Below are 15,741 nucleotides of genomic sequence, written 5' to 3' on the forward strand. Positions count from 1 at the left end.
TCTCACCTGGGGGTGGGGGGGCGCCGTCTGGACCCTATAAGATCAGCTCTGCTAAGCCCGGCAGCATCTCCAGGATGGCCCGGAAGGGGAACCAAGGAGGTTGAAAGTCATTTGTGCAGCCACCCTCCTCCCCAAAATGGGCCAGCCACACAACTTTAGGAAGAGGCCCCCTGTCTGCCTGGCAGGCCCTTGGACATATATATTTTCACTTACTTATTTGCTCTGTCACTCAAAAAAAGTGTATGGACAATCTCTAGTGCCTGTGCTAGGCGCTTGGCAAACAACGCTGAATGATAATAGACATGGTTCCAACCTCAGTGGAGTGTAGACCCTAGTGCAGAGTCACAAACTTCTATAAAGGGTCGGATAGTGGATTCTTTAGGCTTTGTGGGCCATATGGTCTCCGTCTCGGCTACCAACTCTGCTGTTATAGTGCAAAAGCAAGCCATAGACCATACGCAAACAAATAGAGGAGCGGCTGCGTTCCAATAAAACTTTATTTATAAACACAATCTGTGGGCCAGATTTGGCCCAGGGGCTGTAGTTTGCCTACCCCTGATCTAGTGGGATGGAATTCCCTAAACAGATAAATATCTGATGTGATGTGAGCTGGTAGCTGGTGCCAATGGAAAAAGATGTCAGGGAAAAAGGGTGGAGAAAGACACTGGGGTGAGGAGAGAGATGATCTTTTTGATGGGCCAATCTAAGAAGGTCTTGGCTGAGCAGGCACGTGAAGGAATCAGGGAAGGGGCCAAGTAAAGACCTTCGGGGGAGAGTTTCCAGGCAGAGGGAGAAATGCACTCAGGAACTCAGAGGCAGACTCTGCTTGATGGAAAGCCAGGTGTCCCTGGGCTGTTGCTGAGTCAGGTTGGGGAGAAGAGGGGACAGGTGGGAGGGGCAAGACAAGCCAGGCCCGAGGACAGGTGTGTTAAGAAGTTTAGATCACATCTACTAGTATAATGTCCGGGAAAGCCTTTAAAATGGATTTCAGAAATGGATGTTTCAAAAGATTGCAGTGTGGGGAACAGACCACACAGAGCAAGGCTGGAAATGGGGAGGCCAGGAAGAGGCCGCTACAGTGGCCCAGATGGGAGAGGACAGTAGCTTGGACCGGAGTGGCTGTAGTGGGGAAGGGGTGACACATGAATTTGGCTTATAATCAACAGTGGCGGTCAGAATTTCCTGATGGCTTGGACGTCAGGATGTGACAGAGGGGAGTCCAGGCTGAATGGAGGGGCCTGTGCTGAGCTGGGCAGATTGGAGGAGGAATGGGTGAGGGGTGGTGGGAATGGATAGCTGGTTCCCTTGCTAGTTCCAGTCTCCAGCCGTGGGGCCTTTTGAGGTGGCAGCAGTAGCCTGCGCTAGACGGCTAATACGAGAGAAGCAATTAGGGTGTCTCTAGCTACTGGCGTGATAGTTTGGAAGACTCTATAGCCAGAGCCTTGCCTTTTGGGGGCCAAGTGGTTTGTCTGTGGGATTTCTAATCCTGCTAATTCTGTGGTTTAGGGTGAATCTCTTCCCCTCCCAGGGCCTCAGTTTCCTTATCTGTGAAATGGCACAAGATAAGACATGAGTCAGGAATTCTGGTTCAGAATTAAGCTACTTGTTATACTCGAGCATGGATATTTGAGGTTTGACCCCAGAGCTCCATGCACTCCAGGCCCGTGCATCCTCCCTCTGCCTCCCGTATCTGTGTCAGACACGTAGAGCTATGAGGTGGGCCTAGGTCTGAGTGTTTCAAATTGGGTGTCATAGCCCACTGGTGGGACAGTAAACCTGTTGAATGGGTTGTGACCAGCCTGTAAGAAAAGTAACCTCAGTCGTGTGTGTGTGTGTGTGTGTGTGTGTGTGAGTGTGTGAGATGAGGGTGTCGCATGTAGCAGGGTAAGTATTGTTTTGCGAAGCCTTTGTTTCAGTTGGGCGTGAATATGACGGCGTGAGCTAGGTTGTGAAATAAAATGCATTTCTTCTGACGGCCCCATTGAGACAAGGGTTTGGAAGTCATTAGCCAGGTGGCCATCCAGGCCTCCAGCGGACGCTTCCCAGCTTGGTCGGGCCATGCTCGGTGCACCGCCCTCAAACCTTTCTGCTCTGACCTTGCCCTTCGTGGAGCCTGGGATAAAGCAGCCCCCTTTCCTTCTGGTGAGGGAAGTAGGGCCCAGCCTGGGGTTTGGCGTGGTGGGGATTTAAACAATAAATAGCAGGAGACAAACCCAGCCTGTGATTGATCTGCTCTGGGAGTTCTGTTCTAGAGGCTTAAAAAGACCTCCCCTCCCCCCTTCTCTTTCCAGAAGAACCGAATGCACATAAGGTCGCCAGCCCACACTCCGGACTTGCATACCATGACGATGTCCTGGACTATGGCCTCAAGCCATACAACCCCCTCGCCAGTCTCTCTGGCGAGTCCCCCGGCCGATTCGGAGAGCCGGATAGGGTAGGGCCCCAGAACTTTCTGAGCCCGGCCAAGCCAGCGGGGGCCTCGGGCCTGAGCCCTCGGATCGAGATCACTCCGTCCCACGAACTGATGCAGGCAGGGGGGGGCCTCCGCATGAGAGACACTGGCCTCCTGGGGGAGCAGGCGCCCCTGGCGGGGGCGGCCGCCAGCCCGAGGTTCACCCTGCCCGTGCCCGGCTTCGAGGGCTACCGCGAGCAGCCGCTTTGCTTGAGCCCCGCTAGCAGCGGCTCCTCTGCCAGCTTCATTTCCGACACCTTCTCCCCCTACACCTCGCCCTGCGTCTCGCCCAATAACGGCGGGCCCGACGACCTGTGTCCCCAGTTTCAAAACATCCCTGCTCATTATTCCCCCAGAACCTCGCCAATAATGTCACCTCGAACCAGCCTCGCTGAGGACAGCTGCCTGGGCCGCCACTCGCCCGTGCCCCGTCCGGCCTCCCGCTCCTCGTCGCCTGGTGCCAAGAGGAGGCATTCGTGTGCTGGGGCCTTGGTTGCCCCGCTGCCCGGAGCCTCACCCCAGCACTCCCGCAGCCCCTCACCGCAGCCCCAGGACGACGGCGCCCCCGCTGGGTACCCCCCAACGGCTGGCTCTGCCGTCCTCATGGATGCTCTGAACAGCCTCGCCCCGGACTCGCCTTGTGGGATCCCCCCCAAGATGTGGAAGACCAGCCCCGACCCGTCACCGGTGTCTGCCGCCCAGCCCAAGGCCGGCCTGCCCCGCCACATCTACCCGGCCATGGAGTTCCTGGGGCCCTGCGAGCAGGAGGAGAGGAGGAACTCGGCCCCCGAGTCCATCTTGCTGATGCCCCCGACGTGGCCCAAGCCGCTGGTGCCCGCTATTCCCATCTGCAGGTGAGTCGGGCTTTGAAAGTTGAATTGTTCCACGATTTAGTGTCAAGAGATGGTTTTCTGCCTGTGAGCGTGGGGTTCAAAGTTGGCCAGACTCTGAACATTTAAATTCCAGCTCTCCGTTTACTGGCTGTGAGACCCTGAGAAGGAAGTTAAATTCTCTGAGCCATAGTTTCCCCATCTGTAAAATGGGTATAGGTGTACATGACTTACTGGGTGGTGATTTTGAGGGTGTAGTAATAGGATGCATGTGATTGCTCATGTGGCACTTGGCTCATCATTCATTCATTTACTTAACAAGTATTTATCAAGCACCTACCAGGTGCCAGACACTGTTATAGGTGTTGGAGAGACAGTGATGAAAAAAGTGGGCAAAAATGTCTGCCTTTATGGAGCTGGCATTCTCATAAGCAGAAAGCAAGTCTTTTTTTTTTTTTATTGCTTAAAGTATTACAAAGGGTATTACATATGTGTCCATTTTATCCCCCCCGCCCTAGACAGTCCCCTAGCCTCCCCTATCCCCCAGTGTCTTATGTCCATTGGTTATGCTTATATGCATGCATACAAGTCCTTTAGTTGATCTCTTACCCCCTTACCTCCTGCCCCCCAACCCTCCCCGGCCTTCCCGCTGCAGTTTGACAATCTGTTTGAGGCAGCTCTGCCTCTGTATCTATAGAAAGCAAGTCTTTATGTATGCATTTTGCTATCTTATTATAAGACTAGAGGCCTGATGCACGAAGATTTGTGCAAGAATGGGCCTTCCTTCCCCTGGCTGCTGGCACCTCCTTTGCTCTGCCCTCTGGCCTGGAGCCGCCTTTCCACCTTCCCACACTGCCCAGAGGCCCAGAGCGGCTGGGGCAGCCGGAACACCTGCATTGTTGCCATGGTGATGATGCAAGCATCCCGCCCTGCCCCCAGCCTGTCGGCACCTGTGTATGCAAATTAACCCACCATCTTTGTTGGGGTAATTTGCATACCCACTCCTGATTGGCTGGTGGGTGTCGTGAAGGTACAGTCAATTTGCATCTTTCTCTTTTATCAGTGTAGATGTCTTATTTGACATCTGCTATGTACCACAGGACTGCAATCAGTGATAGGGAAGCCCTAAAAAATAGGTGAGCCCTAATCCTTAGGAGTTTAAAAATCTTGATAAGCTGCAGAGTTGTAGATAGCAGCCTGTAAGCTTTGGACTCTCTTAGGACTGGATTTGAGCCCTGGCTCTGCCATTTACTGGCTGTGTGATCATGGGCATCTCTGGTACTGCCATCCTACTGAGCCCGTCAGATATCACCAGTCCTGCAGGACCATCTTTCTCACTGAGCATTTTTTCATGTCATGCCCAGGGCAGACATCACTAATCAATCAGGACCTTCATTCTCACTGAGCACCTTTCTGGGCCTTGGTTCCTCCTGTGAGGTGAGGATGATAATAGTAACTTATCTCATGGTGTTTTATTTTAAAGGTTAGATGAGATCATATTTATCAAGCTCTTGGCATAGAATCTGCACAAAGTAAGAGCTCAGAAACAGTGCAGCGTTATTGTCATAGGAGCAGATATTATTCTACCTGTTGTATTAGATGAAGAATCTGAAGCGTTATGCTTTATCACATCCTAGTGGTTTTCAACCTATCATTTGATTTTAGCATATGGAACCCCCCCCCCTTTTCCCCCAAATAAAATATTGAATAACAAAATAGATAATGGTAGAGAGAGAGGGTTTTGATTGATGGGGTTGAGAGTAGCCAAGGACCCTGCCCATTGGCCTAACCCCACACCAGACCAAAATGGACCCTGTAAAGCTTCCAGGCTGACTGAGAGTACTACTGCCATAGTAGGCCGGCCGATGTCCCTTAAGGAAAGGAATGTCTGGGTTCAATAGGGTTAAACAGGTGCCTATGTGCAGGGGACCCCCCCAGCTGTGGGCAGAATGCACAGTGATTTCGAAGCTCATTTGGCTGCCGAGTTCTGAGTTCTGTGACTCAGGTTTCACAAAGCTACCTTAGGACGCGGCGATCAAGACCAACCTCTGGCACAGGTTGAGAAACCAGGGCTCAGAGAGGTGACACGACATGCCCGTGATCACACAGTCATGACTACGTTGGAACTTAGATTCCAGGATGCCTGAATCCTCGTCCTTTCTGCTACAGATCAATCTCCAAATCATGGCCTCTCTAATGACTGGCAATGGGGAGGAGCATTAATATGAAATATGGTTGTAATACATTTATGTGAGACTTTATTGTTTATTTTGTGAAATCCTTCCCTCTCCATTCTGTGGCTTGATCTGAGAGGTGTTAGAATCCTTTGTCCCCTACCAGGTGTCAGTCTGTGCCAGCCAAGGGGATATTGGTAAGAATTTTCTATCAGATTGAGAGGATGGGGGCATTCAGGAGATCTCATGATAATATCTGCTCAAAGGTGTGTGGACAGCTCACCAGCCAAGGGCTGGAATTCCAATGCAGGATTTCAGACTGACCTCAGGGGTCTGATTCTTAATATTTTATTTCAGCTGTCAAAGTCTTATCCCAGAACAAACAAAATTTGATATTGATGCTTACAGACATCCCACTGAATCTCCCACTCACTAAATTTTTAATACTTCAAGAGACACAGGGTGAAGTGATTTTTTTATGAGGCTTATTTTGCAAACTTAATTTTTTTTTAACTTGCATAGATGATGAGAGTAGGAATATTTAACGTCAGTGGCACCTTGGTTGCAGACAGCAGCTTGTTGGCATGTAACTAAGGTAGAATTAAAGGCATTGTAGGCTCCCCAAGACTTCAGGGTAAGAGGGGCTTCAGGGGGCAGTGTGGTGGGAAGGAAGGGATGGAGATTTGCTTGTGGAGTAAAGATATAATTGTAATTGGATTGAAAGTTCAAGTAGGACTGTAGCACTGCTGGAGTTTATGGGTTACCATCCCCTTCCGTTCTCCCCTTGATATGCCTCTGATAGAGAAGGGATGGAATTAGCTTCATTGCAAGCACTTAACTAAGTCAAGTGGATAATGTCAGCTTCTACTGCCCTAGGCTTAGTGGGAAAGCATAGCCTGATTGGATTGATGATTTCTGCCATATGTAAAAAATCAGGACATAGTGACACAAATCCATGCACTTGCAACTTCAAAGCTACAGTGAATATACAGAGATTCTTTGAAATAAAATTGCTCATTCACTCATCCATCCATCCGTGCATCCACCCACCCACCCACTGCATATTCACTGGGAACCTATCAAATGCCAGGCATTGTTCTAGAGTCATTCCATAAATGAGGTAATTTCTTGGACTGATTTTAAATAAATTAGTAAGATAAAGAGGCAGTATGGAGTTGTGGATGGAGCCCTGGACTGGGAGTCAAGAAACATAAGTTGGAGCCCTGACTGTGTCTTGCTCTGTGATCTTGAAAAAATGTAGTGAGGTTCTCTGAGGCTCTGAAGGAATGAATAGTCTAGATAGATTGTCAAGACCTCAGTCAGCTTTTAAATGTCATAATTCTAATCACATAGCAAGTGCCTGCTGTGGGTGCTGAATAGGGTTGAGATTCTATTATAACATGAAACTTAATGGCATGCCCTCAAAGAACTTACAGACTCAGATGTAAAGGCATGCATATCTAATATTGTAACTAATTCAGATTGTCTATAGGAAATAACTATTTATTTGAAATATACAATATGTACAGGAAAATTGTAGCTAATAATTTTGGAGCACGTACTAGTATTGTGATAGGATCTTTTATATAATCTCCGTATCCCCATTTCACTGTTGAGAAAATTAAGGCCTAGGGAGGTAGAGGCATTTGCTCCGTCACACAGGTAGTTAGAGGTTGCCAGGGTCTAGCCCCAGCGGGTCCAGGGGTCCCCAAAGGTGTGGATGGAGTCGGCGAAGAAGGAATGACATGGAGGCAGCATTCAGTTGATCAGCATGGTTGGGTTCTCTTGCCTGGTTCTATTGCCAGGTTCTGTAGGTTCTCCAGCCAGGTTCTGTATCCATGTTCTCTTGCTAGGTTCTCCAGATTCTCCAGCCAGGTTCTGTAGCCATGTTCCCTCGCTAGGTTCTCCAGGTTCTCCAGCCAGGTTCTGTAGCCATGTTCCCTCGCTAGATTCTCCAGCCAGGATCTGTCCAGGTTCTCCAGCCAGGTTCAGTCACCAGGTTCTAGTCAGGTTCTCTTGCCAATTTCTGTAGTCAGGTTCAGTCCAGGATCTTTTGCCATGTTCTCTCGCTAGGTTCTGTCTCTAGGTTCTGAGGCCAGTTTCTGTCCAGGATCTTTGGCCATGTTCTCTCCAGCGAAGTTCTTCTGTCTCTAGAGAACGTTCTGTGTAGGTTCTGTGCCAATTTCTGTCTCCCTCGGTTCTGTCTTCTTACATCTGTATTTATACCAGTTGATTCCAATCCTATCAATCTCTATTCCAAAGGTTAGGGCGTTTCTTATCTCCATTCCAGGGAGTAAAGATTATGTAGCTTAAGCATGATTGTTCGTAGTTAAAGTGATTAATTACCCACCTGGCACTTAGTTAAGAGGTTTTATTCCCTCCCTAACTTCAGGGGAAAATCCCTACCTGGGGAAACAGCCTTTCTCAGAGACCTTGGTTAAAACACATAGTGCCAAGAAGGTGAGCAAACATATTAAGAACAGTATGCTATATATGCCAGGTCCCTTGAAACAGCAAGCATGGACCGGCTCCCGGCAGAGGTGGTGCTGGGACTTAAACTTGGGTGTGTAACTCCAGTCATGATCTTGACCTTTACTCTTCATTTAATATTAGGGAGTCTGAGTGGTTTGGCTCATTCCTACCAAAACCAGACACCTCTCTGTGGTTGGATGTTTTATACTTGACATGATAAATAATAACTGTGACTGGAATTCTCCTCTCTCTAAAGTTTACTTTTAATTGAGATCATCATACATAGAAATGAGAGCTTGGCGGTGATACTCTTTAAAATTCCCAGAGAAAAAGAAGGTCTGGCAGTTAGAAACACGCTAGAGCTAACATACTGTGAAATTAGCTTCATGAATTAAGATGTCAGTCACACTGTCTTCATCAAGACGAACGAGGAAGCAAAAAGATCTCCATCTTGTGAAGAGCCCCACCTATCATGCCTGAGAAATATGTGCCTCCCAACAGCCAGCGTTTTATTCTTATGCTCATTGGACATGATTTTCAGAAAATGAACCATTAACGTTTATTGTACAGGTTACCTGATTCTGATTTATTGTACATACGACTGTTTCTGTTTCCTCCTTCAGTATCCCAGTGACTGCATCCCTTCCTCCACTCGAATGGCCACTCTCCCACCAGTCAGGCTCCTATGAGCTTCGGATTGAGGTGCAGCCCAAACCGCATCACCGGGCCCACTATGAGACAGAAGGCAGCCGAGGGGCTGTCAAAGCTCCAACTGGTGGCCACCCTGTGGTTCAGGTATGGACTTGAATTATTTTTATTTTGTTTTATTTGTTACTAGGTGATTTACTTCTGCTAAACCACTGCCTGTGGCTTGTCAGGTTGAGGTCGGTGACTCAGTCTCTTACTCCTCTGAGGGATGGGGCATTTAAGATCAAATCAGTATCTGAAACGAATCAGCTACTAAGACGCCAGAGAAGACAGTCTTCTTGAGCTAGATAAGGATAGAAATGACATTCATGCCCCAGCTATGTCTTCCCTTGTCTTTCTGAGCGAAAAACTGCTAGAGTTCTGCAGATGTGTGTATACTGACAGAAGGTTTCTGAAGCCATCATTTTGTGTTTAAATTTTAGATGAGCGTGTATAGAGGAAAGTCAATATACTCTCATAAAATATAGGAAAGTAGGAACAAATTAAAACTATGCATAGTCAGCCCTAATTGGTTTGGTTCAGTGGATAGAGCGTCAGCCTGCAGACTGAAGGGTTCCCGGTTTGATTCTGGTCAAGGGCACATGCCCAGGTTGCAGGCTCGATCCCCAGTAGGGGGCATGCAGGAGGCAGCTGATCAATGATTGTCTCTCATCAATGATGTTTCTATCTCTCTCTCCCCCTCTCCCTTCCTCTCTGAAATCAATTAAAACAAACAAACAAAAACTATGCATAGTCAAACTACCTAAACTGTTATTAACATTTTGATATATTTTCTCTTGCCTTTTTTCTTTTTTTTTTTATTAATTAAATCTTTATTGTTCAGATTATTACATTTGTTCCTCTTTTTCCCCCCCATAACTCCCCTCCTCCCAGTTCCCGCCCCACCCTCCGCCCTCACTCCCCACCCACTGTCCTCATCCATAGGTGCACGATTTTTGTCCAGTCTCTTCCCGCATCTCCGACACCCCTTTCCCCCCCAAGAATAGTCAGTCCATTCCCTTTCTATGTCCCTCATTCTATTATAATCACCAGTTCATTCTGTTCATCGGATTATTTATTCACTTGATTCGTAGATTCACTTGTTGATAGATGCATATTTGTTGTTCATAATTTGTATCTTTACCTTTTTCTTCCTCTTCCTCTTCTTAAAGGATACCTTTCAGCATTTCATATAATCCTGGTTTGGTGGTGATGAACTCCTTTAGCTTTTCCTTATCTGTGAAGCTCTTTATCTGACCTTCAATTCTGAATGATAGCTTTGCTGGATAAAGTAATCTTGGTTGTAGGTTCTTGGTATTCATCACTTTGAATATTTCTTGCCACTCCCTTCTGGCCTGCAAAGTTTCTGTTGAGAAATCAGCTGACAGTCATATGGGTATTCCCTTGTAGGTAACTGAGTTTCTTTCTCTTGCTGTTTTTAAGATTCTCTCTTTATCTTTTGCTCTTGGCATTTTAATTATGATGTGTCTTGGTGTGGTCCTCTTTGGATTCCTTTTGTTTGGGGTTCTCCGCGCTTCTTGGACCTGTAAGTCCATTTCTTTCACCAGGTGAGGGAAGTTTTCTGTCATTATTTCTTCAAATAGGTTTTTAATATCTTGCTCTCTCTCATCTTCTGGCACCCCTATAATTCTGATGTTGGTACGCCTGAAGCTGTCCCAGAGGCTCCTTACACTATCCTCGCATTTTTGGATTCTTTTTTCATTTTGCTTTTCCGGTTGGGTGTTTTTTGCTTCCTCGCATTTCAAATCATTGACTTGATTCTTGCGCTCCTCTGTTCTGCTGTCGGGAGTCTGTATAATATTCTTTATTTCAGTCAGTGTATGCTTAATTTCTAGTTGATTCCCCAATATAACATCGAGGGTCTCATTAGTTTTCTTGTAGATCTCATTAAGTTTATCGGCGGCTTCTAAACAGTTCTTGAGAGACCTTAAAAGTGTGGTTCTGAACTCTAGATCTTCCATTGACAATTTTGTCCTGTTTCTTTGTCTCCGCATTTTGTTATGCTTCCTTGGTGCACCCCCTAGTGGTCTTTGTTCGTGGTTTTATAGTTAAATCTTGATTATTGTAGCTAATTCCAGGGAGTGTTTGACCTCCAGGCCAAGTGGCTATGAGAATCAGCTGTGTCAGCAGTGAGAGAACTTCTGTCCTCTAGGGAGGTGCTAATCTGGCGTTTGCCTGAGACTATCCGGCAAATGCGTCTGTGCAGGGCTTGGGCGGGGCACAGTATCAATAGGGTGGGCCGGAGAGAGCAGTGATGGCGGAGAGAGCAGTGATGGCGGCTCTCAGTCCTGTCCCCAGGGGCTCTGCCTCTCTGAGTCCCAGCACCCGCTGCAAAGCTCGGAGAGAAAGCTGCACTCGCTCTGACCGAAGCCAGACAGTCCCGCTTCTCCCGTTTGAGTCTGGGTCCCTAAAGACTCGCCCGGATCTGGAGCTCAGAGTCTGCGACTCCCTCCCGATTGAAAACGGCAACCGCGTCCTTCGCCACCAGCCCGCTCCGCGCGCGCACTCCGCACCTCAGAATTTGACTTCAGCGCTGCGCCTCCTCTGAGTGTCCATATGCGTTTCTCTTTCCTCCTAGTTGTAGGACTTCCATTCAGCCAGCGTTCCAGTGGTTTTGGGTGATGTCCGTTCTGTCTTTTAGTTTCACTTTTGAAGTAGTTGTTCAAAGCAGCAAACTCCGGCGTTAACCTATGCCGCCATCTTGGTTCTATATCTCTCTTGCCTTTTTTCTATTCACAAACATGGCCATATCTACTACTGTACATTTGTATACTTGATGTTTTAGTAGTTTGTACTCTGATTTTTAATTTTTTTTTTTTTTTTTTTTTTACTTTGTACCATGAGCATTTCCTCCTGTTTTTTCTTAGTAGTTATCTTTTATGTCTGTGGCTTTTACTTCAACCTCAGATCTTTTTTTTTTCTTCTCAAAATAAGTACAGTGTTCTTTCTTCTCCAAAATGTTTAGGGTTGAAATATTCTTAATTTTATTGTCTGGTTAACCAGCAACTGCTGACTACTGCCCACCAACCAACCCAACCAGACCTTCAATACATTTAAATTAATTTAACATTTTTTTGGCATTTGCCTTAAAGTGTAAGTATCATATGGTAATAATTCTATATATGATAAGAATCCGATGCAGTGTACATCAGAACTCTCTAGAGTTGTTAAAAATACAGATTCTTGAGTATCACCTAAAACTACTTAATTAGAAGCTACATGACATGAGTAGAGTTCAGATAACAAACCACAAACCCTAAAATCTTGACAGACACTTTGGCTATATACACCTGGTTAAGGACTTTTATGATAATACTAGTGGCCAGGTGTATGAAATTTGTGCCGGGGGTGGGAGTGGGGGAGGGTGTCCCTTAGCCCAGCCTGCACCCTCTCCAATCTGGGACCCCTCGGGGATGTCCAACTGCCACTTTAGGCCCGGTCTCTGTGGGACCGGGCCTAAACCAGCAGTCAGACATCCCTCTCACAATCTGGGACCGCTGGCTCCTAACTGCTCACCTGCCTGCCTGCCTGATCGCCCCCTAACCACTCTGCCTGCTGGCCTGCTCACCCACAACAGCCACCCCCCCCCCCCGCCCCCGTTGGCCTTCTCGCCAACAACTGCCCTCCCCAGCTGGCCTGATCTCCCCCAACTGCCCTTCCCTGCCAGCCTCATGGCCCCCAACTGCCCTCCCCTGCCGGCCTGGTCGCCCCACGCAGCCTGGTGCTCAGTCGTTTGGTTGTCCCTCACTAACCCCCCTGCCAGCCTTGTTGCCCCACTCAGCCTGTTCGGTCATCTGTTCGGTTGTTTCGGATGTGACGGTCGCTTAGGCTTTTATTATATAGACTAGAGGCCCGATGCACAAAATTCATGCAAGGGGCTTGGCCCTCGCAGCCCGAGCTTCATCCAGAAGATCGTCCAGACAGTCATTCTGCTGTTTGGCCATCTGGTCTAATTAGCATATTGTGCTTGTATTATTATAGATGAGGAGCTTTTAAATCCTGGTAGCTGCTTTTTCTAAATCTGACATCACAGACATCTTGGGATCTGTTTCTATTCATTGCTTCTTTTCCTTGACCACAAGTCACATTTTCCTCTTTCTTTGCATGTCTAGTAATTGTTGATTGTATTTTGACATTGCCATGATAACATATACCGGACATTGTAGAGACTCTGGATTTTGTTATCTTCCTCTAAAGGTGTCCTTAGTTTAGGATGGGAACCTCCTGGCTTAGAGGATGGCATTAGTCTGTGTGTTGGAGTCAGAGCCTTTAGTAGGAATAGGGAAACTCATTCAAAACAGATTAGGAAAAGGGGATTGTATAGGAGGCTATGGGGCTATTGCACAAAACCAGGCCAGTAGATTCAACTCAAGAAGAACCCAGACTTGGGAAATCACCCTCTAAGTCTTACTTCTTTGCTTAGTCAATCCATTCAACAAATGAGTTCATTCTGCAAGCATTTGTTGGGCACCTACTTTTTGCCATATGCTGAACCTGATACTGAAATACAGTGAAGAATAAAACAGAAGTTATGATCTCTTTAATCATGAGCTCGTGTTCTAGAGGGAAAGAGTCAATGACTAATCACACAAATGATAAAATTAGAAACTGTGGCAAGTGGCCTGAAAGAAAAGTGTGGGGCTCTGGGTGGAGGAGCCAATGTAAGTGGGAAGAACATCTGTTAAGATTTCCCTGAGGAAGAGACGTAGCGGGAACAGCATGTGCAAATGCCCAGAGGCAGAAGGAGCAGAAGGAACCACATCAGAGGACCATCGGAGGCCAGTGTAACTGGAGTCTGAGGGGCTAGAGAGAGAGAGTGGAGAGAGGCAGAGCATGCAGGGCCTGGATAGCCACGGAGAAGAGTTTGTGAAAAGCAGGAAAGAAGCATGGTCTGACTTAGGCTGTGATAAGACCCCACTCTGATTGCTCCTGTGGGGGTAGTAGCTGAGATAAGGAGAAGAGTTAGGGGGCTCTGTCCTTTCAGGGCTTCTTCATCCTCTGATCACTCAAGAGATGTCTGTTGAGCGCTACTATGTACCAGGCACGGTTCTAGATTCTGGGACAGGGTGTGAACAAACAGCCAGAAGTCCTCACCCTCACAAGCTTATAGTTGAGCAAGATAGTAATAACAGTAAACCCTTAGCTCTTACCGCATGTCAGAATCTGTCCCAAGTGCTGTATGCGTCAACTTATTTAACCTTCACCAGAGCCCCATGGAGCAGGCTACCGTCAGGTCAAGGAGATGTCAAGGAACTCATTCAAGGTCACAGTTACTGAGCGGCGGATGTTGGATTTGGACCCTGGGGTCTGGCTGCACCACTTTCCTGCTCCTCTGCGTCTCTTTGCAGACCAGCTTTCCTGCCAGTCACTCTCACCAGGCAGAGAAAGCCCGGTGGGAAATTGCCCACGCTCCCCGCCTATGAATTGTATATGCTGTTCCGATTTCACCCGCCTCACCAGCTCATTGGAGTCCAAACCCTGATTCTCAGGGAAGTTCTAATGGTCCTTGGTTGGGACGGGTGCCGTCCACTGGTCCAGTTAGCTTGGCCAGTGAGGTCCGGCCACGTACGGTGCTCACCTCTGCTCACTCATTCATCGTGGCTGGGGCCATGGGAATTTCCAGAGAACGGGCTGGATGTGCAGTTCAAAAGACTGCTGTAGAGCACTTGAAGGTCACACCCCTCCTTCCAACAGCCCCCAAGGATCGTTCTTATTCTTGCTCATAACTTTGAAAACTCAGTGTATGACTGAAAAACTTGTAGCCATATCCTCAGAAAACACAAAGCGAAGTATCTTTGTTCATTTGCATAGTTTGTGTGCTCTTCAAAAATGAAACGTGCGAACCCCCGATTTTTAGCGTAGGTAGTCGGGTTTTTAAATGTTTTCTTTGAAAAATGAAGAAGAGAGAGACCTTAAGAAACAAGTGATCTTAAGCGTTAAGTAGGTGCGAAAACCCCTTTTGAAATCTGGAGGGTACCCCCGTGTTCCCAGAAGAGCAATGAAGCCCCCTTTTGTACCTTGCTAGAACCTTCTGCTGGTTTTTCTCTTGATCTCTGTCTCTCTCTTTATCTCGCCATCTGTTTCTATTTTTGTACTGAACCACGGCTCCCTTCCCCCCTCAATCATCCGTCCCCACCCTTCTCTTTTTTATTTGCCACACTATGAAACTTAATCTTTTTGTGCATGCCTAGTGGCTTTATGCTCCTCTTTATGTGAAAATAAAACAAATACAAGGTCATTTCATTCAGTTCCTTCAAATATAAAATTTAAAATCTTAAGCATATATCATGTTCAACTTTTTTTCTTTTTTTTTTTCTGTCCTGAATGTCATTTAGTCTTGGAAGAAAGTTTGCTCCAAACTTTAAATGCTTTTCAGACCTCATGACTCATTCATTTGACGAATATTTTGTTGGGACCTACTGTGTGCCAGGTGCCAATAGTATAATGAGGGGTGAGATGGACACAGTCCCTCCCTAATGGAGCTCGGAGGGGGCGGGGGGCGTGCAAAGTAGACCAGGATGGTTTGGCGTGACCATTACTGAGGTGCAGGTGGGTCAGGGAGGCCAGGCAAGGGCAATCTGGAATGACACGCGGGCTCTCAGGTAAGTTGTGATGGCTGATGAGGAGCTCATCTGTTGGATTCACAACCTGGGGGTAACTCCTTCAAGAAAACCATGCCAAGGGGGTACTTGGGAGACCTGCGTTAGAGGGAGGGTCTTGCTGAGGAGGTGACCTACCAGCTGGAGCAGGTGATGGAGCCAGCAAAGAGAAGCATCACGCTCTGCCTTGCTCTGTCTTGCCGTCTTCTTTTGGTGGTGGTAGGAGCACGTGCAAAGGTCCCAAGACAGGGGAGAACTCGTGTGTCTGAAGAGCTGAAGGGCGGCTAGTGTCACTTGAGTTTAGCCAGGACAGGCAGGACTCAGAAGCCAAGTTGGGGAGCTAGGATTTTAATCCAGGGCAAGGGGAAGGGAGTGACAAGTTTTGAGTAGGGGTGGAAGGTGATTCTGATTTAATATTTTTAGGCTCACTCGGTCTTCTCTCTAGAGCAGTGGTTCTCAACCTTCTGGCCCTTTAAATACAGTTCCTCATGTTGTGACCCAACCAT

General features: G+C 47.5%; 1 protein-coding gene across 4 annotated transcripts in view; it reads left to right on the forward strand.

The window, feature by feature from the left end:
* The window catches only part of NFATC2 (nuclear factor of activated T cells 2), a gene marked incomplete at both ends in the record, with an annotated part of 147,524 nt that overhangs the window by 29,477 nt on the left and 102,306 nt on the right, over positions 1 to 15,741 (forward strand). For all 4 annotated transcript variants that reach the window (XM_081097128.1, XM_081097129.1, XM_081097126.1 and 1 more), the window contains 2 exons: positions 2,292 to 3,306; positions 8,552 to 8,723. In XM_081097128.1, coding sequence (XP_080953254.1) covers positions 2,292 to 3,306; positions 8,552 to 8,723 — 1,187 coding nt within the window. The remainder of the gene's footprint in view (positions 1 to 2,291; positions 3,307 to 8,551; positions 8,724 to 15,741) is intronic.

The sequence above is a fragment of the Myotis nattereri genome (assembly GCF_964212035.1).
Source record: "Myotis nattereri genome assembly, chromosome: 8".
Classification (NCBI taxonomy): Eukaryota; Metazoa; Chordata; class Mammalia; order Chiroptera; family Vespertilionidae; genus Myotis; species Myotis nattereri.